The 19066-nt window shown below is 40.1% G+C and overlaps 2 protein-coding genes across 4 annotated transcripts; both read right to left on the reverse strand.

Moving 5' to 3' along the window:
* Positions 1-4285: 4285 nt before the first annotated feature.
* Positions 4286-4990, reverse strand: LOC122017182 (heavy metal-associated isoprenylated plant protein 2-like). Of its 3 annotated transcripts, none has more exons than XM_042574723.1 (2): positions 4958-4990; positions 4286-4866 (listed from the first exon to the last, which is right to left on the reverse strand). In XM_042574723.1, exons 1-2 carry the CDS (start codon positions 4967-4969, stop codon positions 4504-4506), a joined length of 375 nt encoding a protein of 124 aa, XP_042430657.1. In that variant the 5' UTR covers positions 4970-4990; the 3' UTR covers positions 4286-4503. The 3 variants fall into 3 exon arrangements, with proteins under 3 accessions (XP_042430657.1, XP_042430656.1, XP_042430655.1); XM_042574722.1 differs by having other exon boundaries at positions 4952-4970; XM_042574721.1 differs by having other exon boundaries at positions 4287-4875; positions 4958-4969.
* Positions 4991-9503: 4513 nt separating this feature from the next.
* On the reverse strand, positions 9504-10709 carry LOC122013861. Its single transcript, XM_042570077.1, has one exon. It carries the CDS (start codon positions 10707-10709, stop codon positions 9504-9506), a length of 1206 nt encoding a protein of 401 aa, XP_042426011.1.
* Between the last annotated feature and the right edge of the window lie 8357 nt (positions 10710-19066).

Consider the following 19066-nt stretch of genomic DNA (forward strand, 5'->3'; position numbering starts at 1 on the left):
CGATATTCCTCCCTTTGATGCTGATGGTGTAGGTGTTCTTCCATCTATCGTGGACGACGTTACAATCATATTGCCAAGGTTGTCCCAACAATATATGGCATGCGTCCATTGACACAACATCACAATCATAATACTTGATGCCAATAGAAAAAGTTAAAAGACACCTTCTATTTGCGGTTACCTCACTCCCTTGCTCAGCTATGACAACTTGTAGGGTTTTTGATGACGATCCATCTTCAACTGTAGCTTTTGCACAGCTTCTTCAGATACAATATTTTCACAACTTCCACTATCAATAATCATGTTGCAAACTTTGTCTATAATTGTGCAAGTTGTGTTAAAGATGCTAGTTCTCAGCCAATCCTCTTACGATTCTTCCTTGGGGACCAGTAAGCTCTTGCATAGGATGAGAGTCTTATGACCATCTCCATAAAGAATCTCGTCATCTATATCATCGTCGTAAATCGACTCATCAATTTGATCAGATTCATCCTCCATGTCTTCCTCAACTAGTAGAGTTTTTTTTTTTTTTAATTTAGGGATATTTTATAATTTGAAGCTCGATGCCCCTGTTCACCACATCGAAAACACTTGATAGAAGTCTTAGAATTACCTTGTGGTGGCTACTGGGAAGGGCGCAACTCCTGAGGGTGAACAACTCGATTGTTTTGATCACTTTTATTTGTTGGTCTATGGTTTAACTATTTTTCAATCATCAAAGCTCGCTCATAAGCCTTTGAAACAGTCCAGAGTGAGTGGAGGCTCAAGGAATCTTGTAAGGGTTGTCATAATCTCCCTAAATGTTGCACTGTCGTTTGCTCCTCGATTTCAAATAGATCGTTCCTAGCAATAAACTTATAGAATTCCTTTGTATAGTCGTCGATGGTTCTAGTCCCTGCATTAATGTATGGAGTCATTGAAATAGCGTTTGCACATAGCCAAAGGGAAGAAAGTGGGTTCTCATAAGTGGGTTCTCCTAATTTTTCCCAATTTAGATTTACCTGGTCTCTCTCATGATCGCCGAAGCTACTCCCACCATGCTGAGGCTCAACCTTTGAACTTGATAACGACCAATTTTACTTTGGCATGATCATGTACTTCCTTGTACCTGAAAATCCTTTCTACTTTGTTTAGCCAATCAATGAAGCCTTCTACTTGTAATGTGCCAAAAAAAAATTAGGAAGATCAACTCGGAAACTAAAGTCCCCATATCATTCCTCTCGACTACGGTGTTCCCAGTACATAGTACGATGGTGATATGGATTCTCAAAAGTAGACTCAGAGTTATGATCAGAAATCTCACGATCTTCAAAATCCCGTGCTGCCAGACATTGGGTTAATTCCATAACTTGCTTATGCAAATCCTCAATCATCATTATATCCTGGATATTATGATCACGGTGCTGGACTTCCACATTCGAAACCTGCCTGTTGCGACCACGATCACGTCCACGATGACCCTCTATTGGATCTTAATGAGCTCTGATACCAACTGACGCCGAGCAGAATATAGATTATTCTGGGGCGTGATATTTCAGAGGAATTAATGAGAAAACAAGAGAAAAATAATTAAATAAGAAGTAGCCCAAGTTAGTTTTTTTTTAAAAAAAACCTTCTAAAAAAAACAAGAGTGGGAATAAAAGAATAAAAGAGATGTAGCCGTAACGTGACTTAAGTGAAACCAATTGATTCAATATCAAAATAACTTGTCCTAAACATCATCTAAGCATAGGTTTATATATCTCTCAAAACCCTAAAAAAAATCTAAATGGAAAAATAACCAACTAGACTTATTCCCTAAGATTTATGATAAATTAACTAACAAGACTTGGTTCCTAAGATTTAGGACAAAATTAAATATAATTAAAAAAATAAAAATTAACGAATAACTACTTTAAATAAAAACCAATTTGGATCTCCTTCTGCATCATAGACCTTGGGAGAAGGCGCTCATCAAGATATCAGAGGTAGTGGACGGGACGTCCAGAGCTACCTGGTTGAAGCATTTTATGTAGGCCCTTAGAGGCTCTGTGGGCCCCTGTTTGAGAGCAAATAGGTAGTGGTCAGCCCTTTGATACCTCATGCTGTTGGCGAAGTAGTGCAGGAAGACATTCTTGAAATCCAAAAATAAGTGATGGATCCGACAGACAGTCTATCGAATCACCTTTGTGTCGAGCCTGATAGAGTGTTTAAGAACACTTGGCACTTAATGACGTCGCTGTATTGGTGCAATAGCGCATCATTCTAAAACTTACGGAGGTGATCCTTTAGGTCTTTACTGCCTTTGTATTCCTCAATAGCTGGGGGCTTATATCCCTTCGATAGTTTTTCCTCGAGCACCCTTGGAGAGAAGGGTACTTGCAGTTCCTCGGGCACCTCCTTGGGCTCCTCCCAGATGACTATGGCCTTTCCCTTTTCTGAATCTCTCAACGGAACACTTTCGGCCATGGAGGCTTGGTACTGCTCCTTCTTGTTGTTGCAATCCCAGCCTGGGTCATGATAGAAAGCTCAAGAGAAGTCCTCTGGCTGTTCCTCTTAGAGGTCCTGTTTGAAGCGAGGGTCTGGTCCTTTGAGGCCGCAGGTATCTTCTGTGGCTGTGAATCTATGGTATGCCTCTCGGAGGCTGCTCATCTCTTGGCTTCCTTGAACAACTCGTATTCTTCTGCTGTCATGGTTACATTGATCTTACCGGTGTCGTCCATCTTCACATTCCAGAACAAGTGGAGAAGTTTCCCATAGACAGCGCCAAATTGATCCTGTCTGGAAGCTGAGTCAGATGAAGGCCGGCGAAGGTGACACCAGCGTTGACGGAGCGACGACTTTGACACACCCTGTATGTGTGCATCGGACACTTGGACCCCCCGTGTGGAACCAGAGGCATGTGATAACGGAACTGGTGGTACTTGGGTCTTGTACACAACCAGATAAGCACACAAAGCGTTAGAGACCAAAAACCAGGGAAGGGGTCCCTGGAGCAGACCCTCCAACACTCAAGTCAGGTCATTTTTCTGACGAAGCAGTGTATGAAGGAAGGGAAAAAAAGAACGACTGAAGATGTGTGAGAATGTGCGCACACCTAACCAATGAAGAGGACTTCCTTTTTATACGACTCTGCTTGACTCTTGAGCCTGCATGCTGCCAGCGGGTGTCAAGGTGTGTCAGGTAAGGGAGGATGTCCGGCAGCCTCCCATTAGTAGGAGGAAGGTTCCACTCTTAGTGTGTGGCAGAATACTGAAATATTCCCTGACTCACGACAGTTATTCTCTGACAGGAGGTTACGATTCTCTGACACTGTTGTCGTTTAGTATCATCGGTCCTGCCCAAGTTCAACCGTAGGCAGCTTGGGATGATTGCTCAAATGCAGTGCAAGGACTGAGCCTTGATCGAGATGAAGAGAATGAGCTGTGTAGAACCTGTAATGCCCCGGCACGGGCGGGCCCCACCTGGACCGAACCGGGAATGCCACCAGAATTGCCCATCAGGTTAATGACTAGCTCCACAAACCACCGGAGGTCCTTTCAGCGTGCTTTGTCCTCACTCGCACACACCTTGGAAAACTTCCCAGTAGGGCACCCATCCTCAGATTACTCTAAGCCAAGCATGCTTAACTTTGGAGTTATTAAGTTTGAGCTTCCGAAAAGGGAAGGTGCACCTTGGTGATATGGATAGTACCATCTAACCTTTTAAGCCATACTTAACCAGAATCTCAGAACCAGAGTATTACAGAATCGATCGGGAGTCCTCTGAGACTGTGACTGAGGACTAAGCATGCCTAACCTGTGTTGCAAAAAGGCGGGTCCCGCCGCCCAGCGGCCCCCTCACCTAAGCATGCCTAACCTGACCAAGGAAGAGATGGTCAGGGATTGTCTGGCATAGTTGCTAGGATTATATGTAGAGATTGAGCTACATGAGCTTAGATAACCTGAGCAGTAGGTAGCCGGCAAGGAACTAGTAAAAACCTCGGTTCGGGGATCAGTCCTGATGACCCGACCTGTCTGTGTTCGATCGAGAATTATATAGAGGGTGAAGCAAGAGAGCTGAATCGCTATCTTCCCTTGACTGTTGACTGTCATGTCCTCTTGACCATTAATTTTATGATATTATTGGACTCCTCATTTACGCACCGTATCATATATAATTTAATATTTGTGACAACGTTTTCCTTTCCTGTTGAAATCAGGACAAATTTGTCAGTGACCCAACAAACCTTCTTCAAGCCTCAATGGCTCAATATAATTAATGCGACGTTGGATAGCTCAACAACTTGTTTCAATTACTTACTTATATCAAAATGCACATCTAATATTAATATTTACTAAAAAGTACTAGCTTTATTTTCTGAAATATATACTTTCCGATCGAGGCCAATATGTGCATGATTCGACCACAACAGTAAATAATTAAATCGATTTCGAATCACGGCTCCAAGAGCAAATCATATTTACTCGATCGCACTAGCTAATACATGCACATGTATCTTGATCGATTGATCTCAGTAATCAATTAGCTAATGATGCATTGATTTGACTGGTAATCGTCATACACCACGTAAGTGCAGGCCTTGCAGTGCGGCGGCAGATCTTTGTACGGATCCGGCTTCTTCTCGGCATCCGGCTTCTTCTTCTCGGCATCCGGCTTCTTCCCGGAGTCTGGCTTGTCTGGCTCCCCCACCGTGACGATCTCGGCCGGCTTCTTGGCCTTCCTGAGGGCCTTCACGATGAGCACAACGTCGACGATCCCAACGATGGTGACAGTGCTCTTTTCCTTGTCCAAAGCCATCGACGTGATGCCGTCGAACTTGGCGATGGTGCTCATCACGCACACTTCGCACTTGCTGCACATGATGCTAACCTTCAATACGATCTTCTGCAGAAACTAACGCATTAATTAATTAATATCCATGCATTTGGGAATTGTTTGCAGGCTAGGATTCATTTAACTTATAACTAACCCTTACCTGGGCAGACATAATTTCAGGAATCGATGGATTGATTATATTTGATATGATATTTATAATGGGGTGACTGATGAGGTTTTCATAATGATAACACCGACCGATAAGTAACGTGCCGAGAGGGTACGTAATGCTTACGTGACTGAGGGGCCGTGGGCTGACGATTGATAAAATCACAACGACTTTTCAATTATTGTACATCACAAAACCCTTGAGATGGAGTGTCTAGTTCGGCCTTAGCCTCCATTCCATGAACCATATATAGTTGGATGTCAATTCATCCAAGTAGAAGGAAGCAAACTCTAAACTTTCTTCTTTGTTCATTCACACACTGAATCAAGGCGGCAAAAAAATAAAATAAAATAAATAAATACGTTCGCTCTCAGCATATAAGGGAGACATTTTATCTCGACTTTATCAAAATTTGAACCTCAGATCTCATAATGATAATATTTCATACGCTAGCTACTAGATCATCCCGAGAGAACTTATTCACATATTGAATCAACAAGCTTATAAAATTGTACGTACATTAAAATTAAATTTGATTAAGACAGATGAAACTATGGTGCAAGTGCAATGGATTCGCTGATTGATTGGATTGTGCAATGGATCTAGTTTCCTCACACTTCTAGTCTCCAATCTCTGCAACAAGCTGGGGTCCATCGTCTATATATGGTTGGCCGAGAGCCAAGGGGAGAACCTTCCCAACTCTCATGTTTTTGGCTTCCTCTATTGAAAACAACAGGAATAGGAGTGCTTTCCTCATGGGTGGCGAGCTAACAATGTTGAAAATTCAAAAAATCTAAGGGGGTGTTTGATTGATGGGTTTAGAAATGAGGGAATAAAATGATAGTAAAAGATAGTGTTTGGATTGTGAGTTTGAGAATGACATTTTGAGAATGATTACTAGATTTATGGGAATCAACCAAACTCATATAACTAAATGGGTTTCATTTCCATTTCTATTCTCATTCCACCCTACTATCAAACTTATACCCATAGTCATTCCCATCATTTAATCAAACACCCCCTAAGTACCATCCATCTTAAATCAACGGAACAAGTGGAATCGAAATAACAAAATAAAATTTAGAAAAATCTAAAAGGAATAACTAAAAGTAGCAAAAAAACAAACATAAGAAGCTACAAATTCTAAAAGTTATAATCAGGGTTGGCCCTGGAGGAGGGCGGCACTGGGCGATGGCCCTGAGCCCATAATTTGAGAGGACCTAAATTTTTTTTTTTAGTATTATGTATTATATGTTAAGTTTTGTTATGGTATCTGGATAACTCACAAGACCAAAAACTAACTGATAAGCTTGAAAAGTTCTTCAAATGGAAAAAATTTTCCTCTACCCCCACAGAGAGACTGGTAGCCTATTTAACCTTATTACAAAATGACCTTTCGAGTTCCCTAAGTATCGGGACGGACAAACTAATTGAAAACAAGCATAAAGAGATTCTTCAACATTAATGCAAGTGAATTAACTGTTAATCATGCAGCCAATAAGGTGGATATGTCAACACTCCCCCTATCCTCCAGATTTGGTTGCATTTAGGAACCTTAGTGATTTTAGACCAATCCTGTCTCGATGATGAATAAACAAGGTTTTCCGAAGTACTTTGGTCAGCATATCAGCCTTTTGATTTTCGGTAGGGACATGTATGAGCTGAATTTCTTTGTCTTTGATGGCTTCACGGAGTGCATGGTAACGAACTTTGATATGTTTTGCTCGACTAAAGTGAGTAGGATCCTTTGCAATTGCTATGGCAGCTTGGTTGTCAATCATCAAAGGTGTTGCTGCCTCTGGTGTGAAACCAATGTCTGATAGCAATTGTCGTATCCATGTACATTGATTTCTAGCGAGAGCTGCCGCAATGTATTCCGCTTCCGCCGTTGATTGTGCCACAACATCTTGTTTCTTTGTGCTCCAGGAGAAAGGAGCGTTGTTGAGGTAAAAGATATAACCAGAAGTACTTTCTGCATCCTCTGCCCCGGCATAATCACTGTCCGAGTATCCTTCCAAATTTGTGAAGCTTTCGTTGTCGCCTGTTGCAGGGAAGAACAGGCCCAAGTCCATTGTGCCTTTCACATACCTGAGGGCTCGTTTAGCAGCTGCCAAATGTGCTGAAGTTGGTTGACTCATGTAGCGTGAGAGAAGATTCACCAGAAAACTTAGATCAGGTCTGGTATGGGATAGATATATCAAACTTCCCACAATACCTCTATAAGTAGCAGCATCAGGTTTTTCTCTTCCTGTAATAGAGGTTATTGCTCCTTTGTAGTCAGTAGGACAAACAACTGGGTTGGCTTCATTCATCCCGTATTTATGCAGTAGATCCATGCAGTACTTGGTTTGTCCTACAAAGGTTCCAACTCCCTTCTTTTGATGAACTTCCATTCCCAAAAAATATGTCATTAAACCCAAATCTGTCATCTGGAACTCCTTCATGACTGAATCTTTAAAACTTGTAATTAGAGATGGGTTGTTGGCAGTAATAAGCAAATCGTCAACGTAAACAGAGACCAACAAAACTTGGTTTTCACTTCTTTTCACATACAGCGAGTAATCGGCATAGCTTCGAGTGAAGCCACTTGCTGTCAGATATCTATCAATGCAGTCATTCCATGCGCGTGGCGCCTGTTTTAGGCCATACAAGGCTTTCTTTAGACGGTAAACTTTGTTCTCTTGTCCATTAACTATAAACCCTTCTGGTTGGTATATATATACTTCTTCCTCCAACACTCCATTCAAAAATGCCGTCTTGACGTCCATATGATGTACCTCCCAATCTTGGACTGCTGCCAAGGCTAAGATCATCTTGATTGTGTCCATCCTTGCCACTGGTGCATATACTTCATTGTAGTCGATCCCTTGTTTCTGAGAGTATCCTTTTGCCACAAGTCTAGCTTTAAATTTGTTAATACTCCCATCTGAATTTCTTTTAGTTTTGTAAATCCATTTTACTCCTACAACACTTTTTCCAGCTGGTCTGTTCACAAGCTCCCATGTATTATTTTGCTCGATAGATTTTAATTCTTCTCTCATGGCAAGCCACCATTTTTCATCCTTTGCTGCTTCAAAAAGGGTGGATGGATCTTCATCCAATTGAGCCACATTAGTTTGGGCATATATGTCAGCCAGGCTTCGGGTTTTTCTTATAGGGGTGGCTGAATCATTTTCACCATCCAAATTCTGATCAGGAATTTCGTTTTCAATATTACCAGGAGTACCTGGTGTTGATTCTGCATCGTGGAGATCAGAGTTTGCACCATTTTCTCCTTGATCTTCATTTTGAACAATTTCTGGAGCAGATGGTGTGATCACCTGTTCATTTGTCATTGGCCAGGAGGGAGTGGTTTGCTCCTTTGTCGCCTCTTGATCTGTTTTAGACAGAGCATTAAAAAATATAACACTAGAATTTTTAATACCATTTCCAATCCAATCCCACTCTTTGTCCTCCTCAAAAATTATATCTCTACTAATGATGATTTTTCCCCCAACTGGATCAAACACTCGATACCCCCTAATCCCAGAGTAGTACCCAACAAGAATCCCAATTTTAGACTTCTCATCTAGTTTGGTTCTTTTCTCATCAGGAACATGCACATGGCAAATACTGCCATAAACACGTAAGTGATTCAAAGATAATTTTTCATTATGCCACATTTCATAAGCTGTTACTCCATTCAATACCTTTGAAGGTAAAGAATTCAACAAGTACACAGCAGTGGAAGCAGCTTCAGCCCAACATTTTTTGGACAGATTTTTTTCAAACAGCAAGCACCTTGTCATCTCGATGATCGTCCTATTTTTCCGCTCACTAATGCCATTTTGCTGTGGTGTGTATAGAGCAGTGTAAAGATGAGTGATACCTTCTAATTTGCAATAGTTGTGGAGTATGGTGGAGATGTACTCACCTCCATTATCAGACCTCAATGCCTTTATCTTCCTTTCAGCTTGCCTTTCTGCAGAAGCTTGAAAAGTTTTGAATACATTGAATGTCTCCGATTTGTTCTTCATGAAATATATCCAACAGTATCGTGTGAAATCATCAATAAAGATAATAAAATACTTACTTCCACTCCAAGATTCTTCTTTAATTGGACCACAGATGTCAGTATGAATCAAATCCAATTTATTCTTGGCTGTTGAAAAATTTTGTTTGAATGGAAGTCTGGTCTGCTTCCCTTTTTGACACGTTGGGCAGCAATTTTCCACGAATTCAATGTCTGGAACATCCTTGGCCATCCCATTTTTTTTTAATAATCTCAGATTTTTTATTCCATAGTGACCAAGACGGTTGTGCCAGAGTTGAGATTCTGCAGAAAATACCATTGAAACTTCTGCAGGTTGAACCGGATGAGTGTTGAAGATAAAAAAATTCTTTTGTTGTAGCTCAGCATGAAGAACTGAGTGATTTCTTGGGTCTGTGATGTAAAGGTGAAGTCCTCGAACCAAGATTTCTATTTTTTGTCTCAGGATTTGCCCAAAACTTAACAGATTTTGGGTTAAACCAGGTGCATAGTAAACATCTTCCACAATCATGGCTTCTTCCATCTAGATAAGTATATGCTGCCAACACCCAGTACTGGAGTGGTGTGCCCTGTAGCTGACCTCACAGCTCTTCCTTTTTGAGTTCTAAAATTGAAGAGTAACGTTCTGTCACAACACATGTGGTGAGAACACCCACTGTCAAGAATCCAACCTTTTATCGATTGTGTGGTAGTTTCATCAACAGAGTATGTTATTTCCACAGAATCAGGTGAGGTTTCAGTGCAGAATGCTATTTCTAAGTTGCATTCTTCGTCAAACAAAGAAAGATCAACCAAATTTACGTGTTCTTTCGCCCTATTTTTGTGTATACAGACTCTTTCAACATGCCCTGTTTCCCCACAGTTTTTGCAAATAGCTTTAGGATGGTAGAAACAGAATTGAGCTCGGTGGTTTGTCTTCTTACAGTGGGGGCAAGGTTCGTAGATTTCTTTACCATTTCCCCCTTTTTTCAGTGGATTTTGCTGCACATAACCTCCCTGGCTTGGAGCCTGCAAATTTGATGCTCCTCTGCTGATTGCTAAATTGCTGAGATCAAGATTTTCTGCAGATAATAAGACTTCGGTTTTCTCGTGCACACCCTCAACCTCTGGGGGTATGATTTGCATTCGTTTTTCAGAAGCTTGCAAAGCACTGATAAGTTCTAGAAAAGTGATTTGTTTCAGTTTGTCAGTTTCTTCTAATGCGCACAACTTTGCCTCAAATTTATTCGGGAGACTCATAGTCGCCTTTTCTACAACCTTTTCTTCAGGTAATTCCCCACCAAGAGCTCGGATCTCATTTACTATTTCGATTGTGCGGTCATAGTAATCTTGAACAGTCTCCTTGTAACTCATCTGATTTGCTTCAAAATCTGAGATACGGTTTCGAATATGGATTTTCTGAATCTGATCACCACCTTCATGAATGGCCTTCAAACGATCAAATATCTTCTTTGGTGTGTTGCAGTTTGCAATTTTGGTAAACATGCTCTCAGTTAAAGCATCATGCAGAAGAGAAGCAGCTTTGTGTTTGTTGATGGTGTGATTTTTGTAGCGAAGTTTTTCATCCTCCCTTGCATCTTCTCCGGGTACTGGTAGGTCTTCTTCTTCTACTGTATACCACAAGTCCTGAGCACGCATGTATGACTCAATCTTGATGATCCATGAGAAATAATTCTTTCCATCCAGAATAGGTGGACCTTTGTTGAAAGACATTTTGGAAAAAATGTGAAAATATTTGAAGAAAACTGATCAAATAAGGGAAAGCATAGGTATTAGGAATCGAGGAGCTCTGATACCATGTTAAGTTTTGTTATGGTATCTGGATAACTCACAAGACCAAAAACTAACTGATAAGCTTGAAAAGTTCTTCAAATGGAAAAAATTTTCCTCTACCCCCACAGAGAGACTGGTAGCCTATTTAACCTTATTACAAAATGACCTTTCGAGTTCCCTAAGTATTGGGATGGACAAACTAATTGAAAACAAGCATAAAGAGATTCTTCAACATTAATGCAAGTGAATTAACTGTTAATCATGCAGCCAATAAGGTGGATATGTCAACATTATAGACATGTAATTAGGGTCTTGAATAGTTGGACCCAAATTCATATTTCAGAATCTTTTGATATTGTCTTTTACTTTTATTTTTTTAGACATGTAATTGGGGCCTTGAATAGTTGGAGCCCAAATTTATTTTGGACATTTTTTTTTCCGCCCTGGGCCTTCTATGTAGGAGGACTGGAGCTGGTTATAATTATCTTGCCTTATTCCTTTCTTTTGTTTTAAGACTCAAACTTTTGCAACTTTTCCAAGTCTCTAAAGTCCATGCTAACTTCTCAATCCTAAGATGGATTGTAGAAGAACAATTAGCCTTTTTTGTAACATTGAATTTTTTAATTTCTACATGTACATGTGCCTAAGAAATAGATATATTTTTTCTAACTTCGAGCATTATATATATATATATATATATATAATGACATCGAAAGGTGATGGTTGATCTTGCACATTACTACTATTGTTTGACTCTTCAGAAATCTGATGATCCGTTTGTCCATATCACCATATGCATAATAAGGAACACTACCACCACTCAAAACCCTCAACTGGATCCGTAATGGTGTTCAAGAGGAACATGATGATGTCCTCTCTCTCCTTTAAATAAACTTGTGTACATTTTTTCTATAAACATCATCTCCTTGATAATACTATGAGACATCATCCATGTAATAAAGATTATCTCTATCGTATATAGCATCACCAATAGTACCAATATCGCCCTTAAGGCTGGGCTAAGTTGGTCATCACATGATAGAATTATCAAATCAAGTTCATTAATTTGGAGAACTCCGATGCCTTCTCAACGCGGTGACGTGTCAATCGATTTCGGGCATCCAGACAGGAAAAATTATCCCCAACCGAACCGTTGCAACACGGATAAAGTTTTATCCATACCTAGGAGCCTGGAGCTTTCCAAGCGCTCGCATATGCCATGTCAGCAAATGATCAGTTCGACCAGCAGACTATAAATAGAGTCTTGGTCTCAGTAGTTCACTACAACACTTGAAAACGATTTTCTTTCTGTTCTATTTTGCAATCTAGTGCTTAAACTGCTGTAAGAGACTTGATGTGCGTAGATTATATACTCTTTTATGCATGTTTTTACGCACATTTACATACTTTGAGCATGCTTGATCTATGCATTTTTATACTTCCAGCTTTCCTTTTAGCATATTTACTCTTTTGATTCGGAGATCTGCTTTTTGTGCATTTTCTGTACACAAGAGTCGAAATTGGTGAAGATTATGCATCCTCGGACAAGCTTGGAAGGAATTGAAGGGAGAGAGCATCAGGCCGTGTACCACACACGGCCGTGTAGTTTTAACAGGAAGGGAAGAGGACATGGCCGTGTGAATCTCACACGGCCGTGTCTTGATTTGAAGAAATTAGAGCAGACGCCTTACATGGCCGTGTAGATCTACACAGCCGTGTGAGGTTTCCAGAGGCCAAGCAGGTGGTGGCCGTGTGCACCACACGGCCGTGTAGCATTTCCAGAGAACAGAAGGGTCCTGGCCGTGTGAGTCACACGGCCGTGCAGCTTTGGCAGAGAAGGAAGAGGACATGGCCGTGTGAATCTCACACGGCCGTGTCATGGGGCCGTGTGGCGCCCGATTTCCTCCTCTATTTAAACCCTCCTTCATGAATTGAAAGGGGATCTCTTCCCCTTTGGGAGAAGGCAAGATTTGGTGGTATCCTCCCATTCTTGGGAGGATTTCTGGGCGATTCGAGGGGAGTTCTTGACGATTTCGACTCCGGAGCGAGGATTGGATCCGAAGACGAGGCTTCTTCGTAGATAAGTTTTCTCTTTCCCCCTTTTCTGTTGAAAATGCTTTTTCACCAAACATTTTTTATAATGATTCACAGCACCAAGGAAATAATGTTTGGAACTCATTTTGATTCAAGATAAGCCCTTTTTCAACATCATCCTTTTCTCTAATGATATCCATTGTTAAGAATGAGCTATCTTGCTCTGCCCAATCATTGGAATTTTGTGTAATTCTGCCAACTATCTCAAAAGTATCTTCTAGATTTTTTTTTCAAAAATGATCCTCCAGATGCTAAATCCAGTTGATTCTTATTTGAAAAAGAAAGCCCAACATAGAACAAATGCATAATTAACCATTTCTCAATTCCATGATGTGGACATAACTGCAGAAGAGAAGAATATCTTTCCCAGGCTTGGTATAATTTTTCTCCATCCAATTGCTTAAAATTTAAAATTTGACTTCTCAAATAAGTAGTTTTCCTTGGAGGGAAATATTGGTCAAGGAATTTTTGCTCTAACTCATCCCATGTTTTGATACTTTGAGATTTTAGAGAATTATACCATCTTTTTGCAGCATCCTTCAGACTAAAAGGAAAAGCAAGCAGCTGAACAATATCAGATGAAACTTCTTCATATTTCAAAGTATAACAATATCTATAAAACTCCATCAAATGGGAATAAGGGTTCTCAATCTCCAATCCTCCAAACTGAGTTTTCTGAACCATGGAAACAAAAGATGGTTTGAGTATAAAATTTCTTGCTTGTATGTTAGGGTAAACAATTGCACCCATTTGTTTTGCAGACTTCGGAGCTCCATAATCTCCTAGTGACTTGCACACCATGTTTAGATATTCTTGTTCTTCTATTTGCCTTTGCAAAATTCTTCTTTTATGGAAAGTTCTGTCAATCTCAGGGTCAAAAGGAAAGAATTCCCCTGCAAAGTTAGATCTTCGCATACACAAGAACAAGATAGCAAATGACAATTCAACAGAAAAAGAAAAAAAATAAAAGAATCAAAAATGCAGAATTGAATTTGTACAAAAAGAATTAACAAGAAGTAAAAGTTATACAAGAAAGTAAAAGAAATCGAATGATTAGTTACAACTATGCAATATGAAAGGAAAACAAATGTTATGTTTAGTCTAACTCAATTGATAATTCCTAATGTTATAGCGCAGTCCCCGGCAACGGCGCCAAAAACTTGTTACGCTCCGCAAGTGTACGGAAATGTCGCAAGTAATATAAAAGATTATCGTATCCACAGGGACTGGAATAAGCACTAGAAATGCCTCAATGCGAATTAGCTAAACAACTATCCAATTGTTTCAAATGCAAAGTGAAGGTAAACAAATCTAATATTAAAGATCAACAAACAAGAGTTTAGTGTTTTGAGTTATGATAAGGGGAGATTCTAGGAGTTTCGGTTTCTTTGTAAGATTTCTTGAATGTAAATGGTTCACCAATTCTTATCCCTCAATTGCCAAACACTTGTAGAAAGTTGCCGGTTCTCTCTTGCAATAGATAACCGGCTAAGGACTGAGAAATGTATCTAAATATGATCAATTAGACGTGAACCTACGTTGTCCTTACACAGAAGCGCACCTATTACTATGCCTTCCTCGGATATCAACATAGAAGCCCACAACTTATTAATCTATCAAGATACAAGAAACTAATCACAAAATCCATCCTACTCTCTTGAATATTCCTATTTCCTCTTCAAGATTATCTCTCAAACGTCCTTACACGGGCTTGCACCTGTCACGTGGATCCCTCGGATGATCGAGTGAGAGTTTATCTTTACTAAGTCCACAAGAAATCCAAACAATCAATCAAGAATGAGAATTAAGCACAAATCACCATTAATCATTCAAGATCTAATTGATACAAGCAAGACAATGTCATTGAAATAAGAAATTGGCAAATCCATAAGAGATTACATCAATCCATCATACAAATACTCCCTTAATCCTAGAATACAAGATCTACTCCATGAATCGAGGAAGAATACCCGAAGAAATAAAGATTACAAGCATTTCTTAAATCCCCAATCCAAGAAACCAAGAAAAGGGGGAAAGAGAAAACTTATCTACGAAGAAGCATCGTCTTCGGATCCAATCCTCGCTCCGGAGTCGAAATCATCAAGAACTCCCCTCGAATCGCCTAGAAATCCTACAAAGAATGGGAGGATACCACCAAATCTTGCCTTCTCCCAAAGGAGAAGAGATCCCCTTTCAATTCATGAAGGAGGGTTTAAATAGAGGAGGAAATCGGGCGCTACACGACCCCATGACACGACCGTGTGAGATTCACACGGCCATGTCCTCTTCCTTCTCTGCCAAAGTTGCACGGCCGTGTGACTCACACGGCCAGGACCCTTCTGTTCTCTGGAAATGCTACACGGCCGTGTGGTGCACACGGCCACCACCTGCTTGGCCTCTGGAAACCTCACACAGCCGTGTAGATCTACACGGCCATGTAAGGCGTCTGCTCTAATTTCTTCAAATCAAGACACGGCCATGTGAGATTCACACGGCCATGTCCTCTCCCAAGTGACTGCTCCAAAAGGGATACAAAAAGAAGAAGAGCTCTCTCCTCTTATACCAAATCAGATTCAAGCTAATGAGGAGAGTACCATTGAGGTTGAAGAGACTCTTCCACTGAACCATCAAAGCAAAGCTGTCCCTTTTCCTCAGAGACTTACAATGCTCAAGAAAGATGAAGAATTTGGCAAGTTTTTAGAAAAAGTTAAGGAAATTTGTGTAGAGGTACCTCTTATTGATGCTATTCTTCAAATGCCTAGATTTGCCAAATTCCTGAAGGATCTCATGTCAAACAAGAGAAGAAGAGGAGAGGTTGAGACAATTGCGCTTAGTGAGGAATGTAGTGCTATTTTGGAGAAGAACACTTCCCCAAAACTAAAGGACCCAGGGAGCTTTTATATTCCTTGCAACATAGGAAAATATTTTTTTGAAAAAGCTTTTTGTGATTTGGGGCAAGTGTTAGCCTCATTCCCTATTCAATTTGTAATAAATTAGGTCTCAAAAACATTAAACTTACTACTATGACACTTCAACTTGCCGATCATTCCTGCAGGTACCCTTTGGGTATTATAGAAGATGTGCCAGTAGAGGTGGATGGAATTGTTATTCCCACAGATTTTGTCGTGTTGGACATGGAAGAGGACCCCAGGATTCCTATCATATTAGGAAGACCTTTCCTTGCTACAGCTGGAGCTATAATTGATGTCAAAAATCATAAGCTTTCTTTGGTAATTGGTAAGGAAAGATTGGAATATGATTTATCTAATATCTCTAACCATGTCTCGTCTCTTTTAAATGCTTGTAGCAGGACAAGCATTTATAAACTTGAGGAATGGAATTTCCATCCTCATGGAAGGCCACCAAACGAAGGAGACAATGTGGTGGAAGATGTTGGGAGAAGATCTCCCAACAAAAATGAAAAGTATATCTGTCCTCCAAGGGCGAGGAAAAGAAGTGAATGATCAAGTTTGGTCGAGCTAAAGACCTTAAACAAGCGCTTGTTGGGAGGCAACCCAAGGGTTCTTTTAGTTAGTTTTGATTTGTATTTTAATTTCTTTTAGTTTGATGCATTCTTTTGATTTTGTTTTCAGGTTAGGTGCAAAACAGAGCCCGGCCGTGTGCTATACACGGCCAGGCAAAGGTTGCAGAGAAGGGAAGTGCTTGGGCCGTGTCATCCAGACACGACCGTGTAGGATCTCCCAAGGAGAAAAAGGACTAGGCCGTGTCCCAAACACGGCCGTGCAAAGAATTCCGAGAAGAAAGATGGAGAGGTCGTGTCCCAGATACGGCCGTGCGAAGAATCCAGAGAAGGAAGAGGGGGAGGCCGTGTGGATCTGCACGGGCCGTGTAGGAGAGTTATTTAAGTCTTCTTTCTACCTTACACGGCCAGATCTTGGCCGTGTTCCGCACACCCCCAACTCTCCAAAACATCTCTTTCTCTCCCAATCTCTTAAAAACTCCTCTCTAATCTCTCAAGATCTCTTTCTCAAGATCTCTTAGATCCGGATTCTCCTCCTCTCTAAGACTTGGACTTTTTATTCTCCTAACCTAAGATCTTTGCTCTTTGAAGTTTTGTTCTTTGAGTTCCATTTTTCCAACCCTAGATAATTCTTCCCCTATCTAAACTCATCAAGATGTCCAACATTTTGAAGAAACTTCGCAAAGGAGGTGGTGGATCCAGTGGAGACAAAGAGAAGGAGCCATCAAGGGACAAAGGAAAACAACCAGTGAAGGGCAAAGGCAAAAGGACTTCACGCAACGAAGGTAATGACAATGAATTCAATATTGTGTTTAGAAATGATGATCAAGTAACTAGATTTGCAATTCTTGTCAATAGAAAGATAGTGTATACTAGATATATGGACCCAACTGTTCTTGATATGCTTGGAATTAGGGAAGATGTAGATTTGATGATTGGGTTTTTGGATTGAAGTGATATTATGTACACACATTTGCCTACATATCCTCGTCTTGTTTTGGAATTTTTAAGTTCATTGGATGTCCATTTTACTAATGAAGATGATTATTTTGGAAAAATCTCATTTAGACTAATGAATCAAGAATTTCTATGGGCATTTAGTGACTTTAATTCTTGTTTTGGATTAACCACCAGTAGCCCTCGTAGGTTTGATCCAAGGTTTAATTGGAATCATTTTTGGAATGCAATAACTGGGTTAGATCAACCTTATGAGCCTTCAAGAGCTAAGGTCTCCCATATGTAAAACCCCATCTTTAGGTATCTACATAGAGTCATGAGTAAAACTATTTTTGGTAGGGGAGAGAGTGATGGGGTGGTTAAAAAGATAGAGCTTTATGCTTTATGAGCTATGCTTTATAAGGTTGAATTTGATTCTGGTTTTCATTTTGTTCAAACCTTATTAAGATCTGCTAGGGCATCATCGGGATCAATTGTTTTTGGTGGTTTGATTACCCGAATAGCTTATAATTTAAATCTTGATGTTGATGGGTTGGAAATAATTCATGGTAATGACATGATTGACATTGATACATGTCTTGCTATGAAAATGATCGTTCGGGATGAGAATGGTTTCGCGTTTCCTAGGAGGAGTGGTTCTCCTTTACCCCTTCCTTTTCCTGAACGAACTACTATTTGTAACCCGGCTAATTGGGTAATTTCTGAGTTAGATTTTGAGGATAACCCTTCTATACCTGGAGACACTGAGCCACATCATGAGCCCTCGTCATCTGGACACCCGCAGCCTTCTAGTTTTATGGAGCCTGCTAGGCATTCTTTTGCATATGGCACGGGATCTTCTAGGTTTGATTTTTCATATTTTCGTACGTCTCTAGAATCACTTCATGAGAAGCAAGATGCCCAACGAAAAATGTTGGAGGGGCGCTTCTCTTTATCTGATGATCAGTTTAGGGAGGTACAAAATCATTTTCAGTTTACGAGGAATTTTCAAGGTCAAGTGGCTGAGTTTGTGCAGGATTATGATACTGATCAGGCTAGGATGAGAGATTTTATGCAGAGCATGACGCTTACTAGCCAACAAGTAGATGCTTTATATGAGTATCATAGATCCTTGGGTGAGATTCCAGGTTTTCCTAGTTTTCCTATTGGCCAACCACGTTGTAGACCTCCTTTCCCTCGTCCACCTCCTCCACCATATTGATTTCATCGGGACGATGAAAAGTTTAAGTCTGGGGGGGTGTCATGTACTGTTTAGTTTGGTTTTCAATTTTTAGTTTTTGTTAGTTTTTCATGTTGGTTCATATCGGGATGATGAAAAGTTTAAGTCTGGGGGGGGTGTCATGTACTGTTTAGTTTGGTTTTCAGTTTTTAGTTTTTGTTAGTTTTTCATGTTGGTTCATATTTTCATTGCTTGTTGCTTTATTTTGCTTGTTTTTGAAATAATCATGGCAAAAAAAAAAAAAAATTTTGAGAACATCAAATCTTCACTTATATGCTTTCTTGGATTCAAGTGAAATGTTAGCACGATTATTGTCTTGATTCATGATATTCGAATGATGCTAGTAGTAAACTTTGTGTAGTTCTTTTTTCTATCTTGGGAAGCATTAATAAGCTAAGAATCTTATGGTGATGAGTTTTAGTTTTGGTTCAACCTTAAGGATTTTATCTTCACTACACTTGTGCTTGATGCTTGAATAGTTGATATCATTGAAATAGTCATGATTCATCTTGTTTGCTTAGTACTTGGTTTCCATGGTGATTTCTC

The sequence above is a fragment of the Zingiber officinale genome, chromosome 8B (genome assembly GCF_018446385.1).
Source record: "Zingiber officinale cultivar Zhangliang chromosome 8B, Zo_v1.1, whole genome shotgun sequence".
Classification (NCBI taxonomy): domain Eukaryota; kingdom Viridiplantae; phylum Streptophyta; class Magnoliopsida; order Zingiberales; family Zingiberaceae; genus Zingiber; species Zingiber officinale.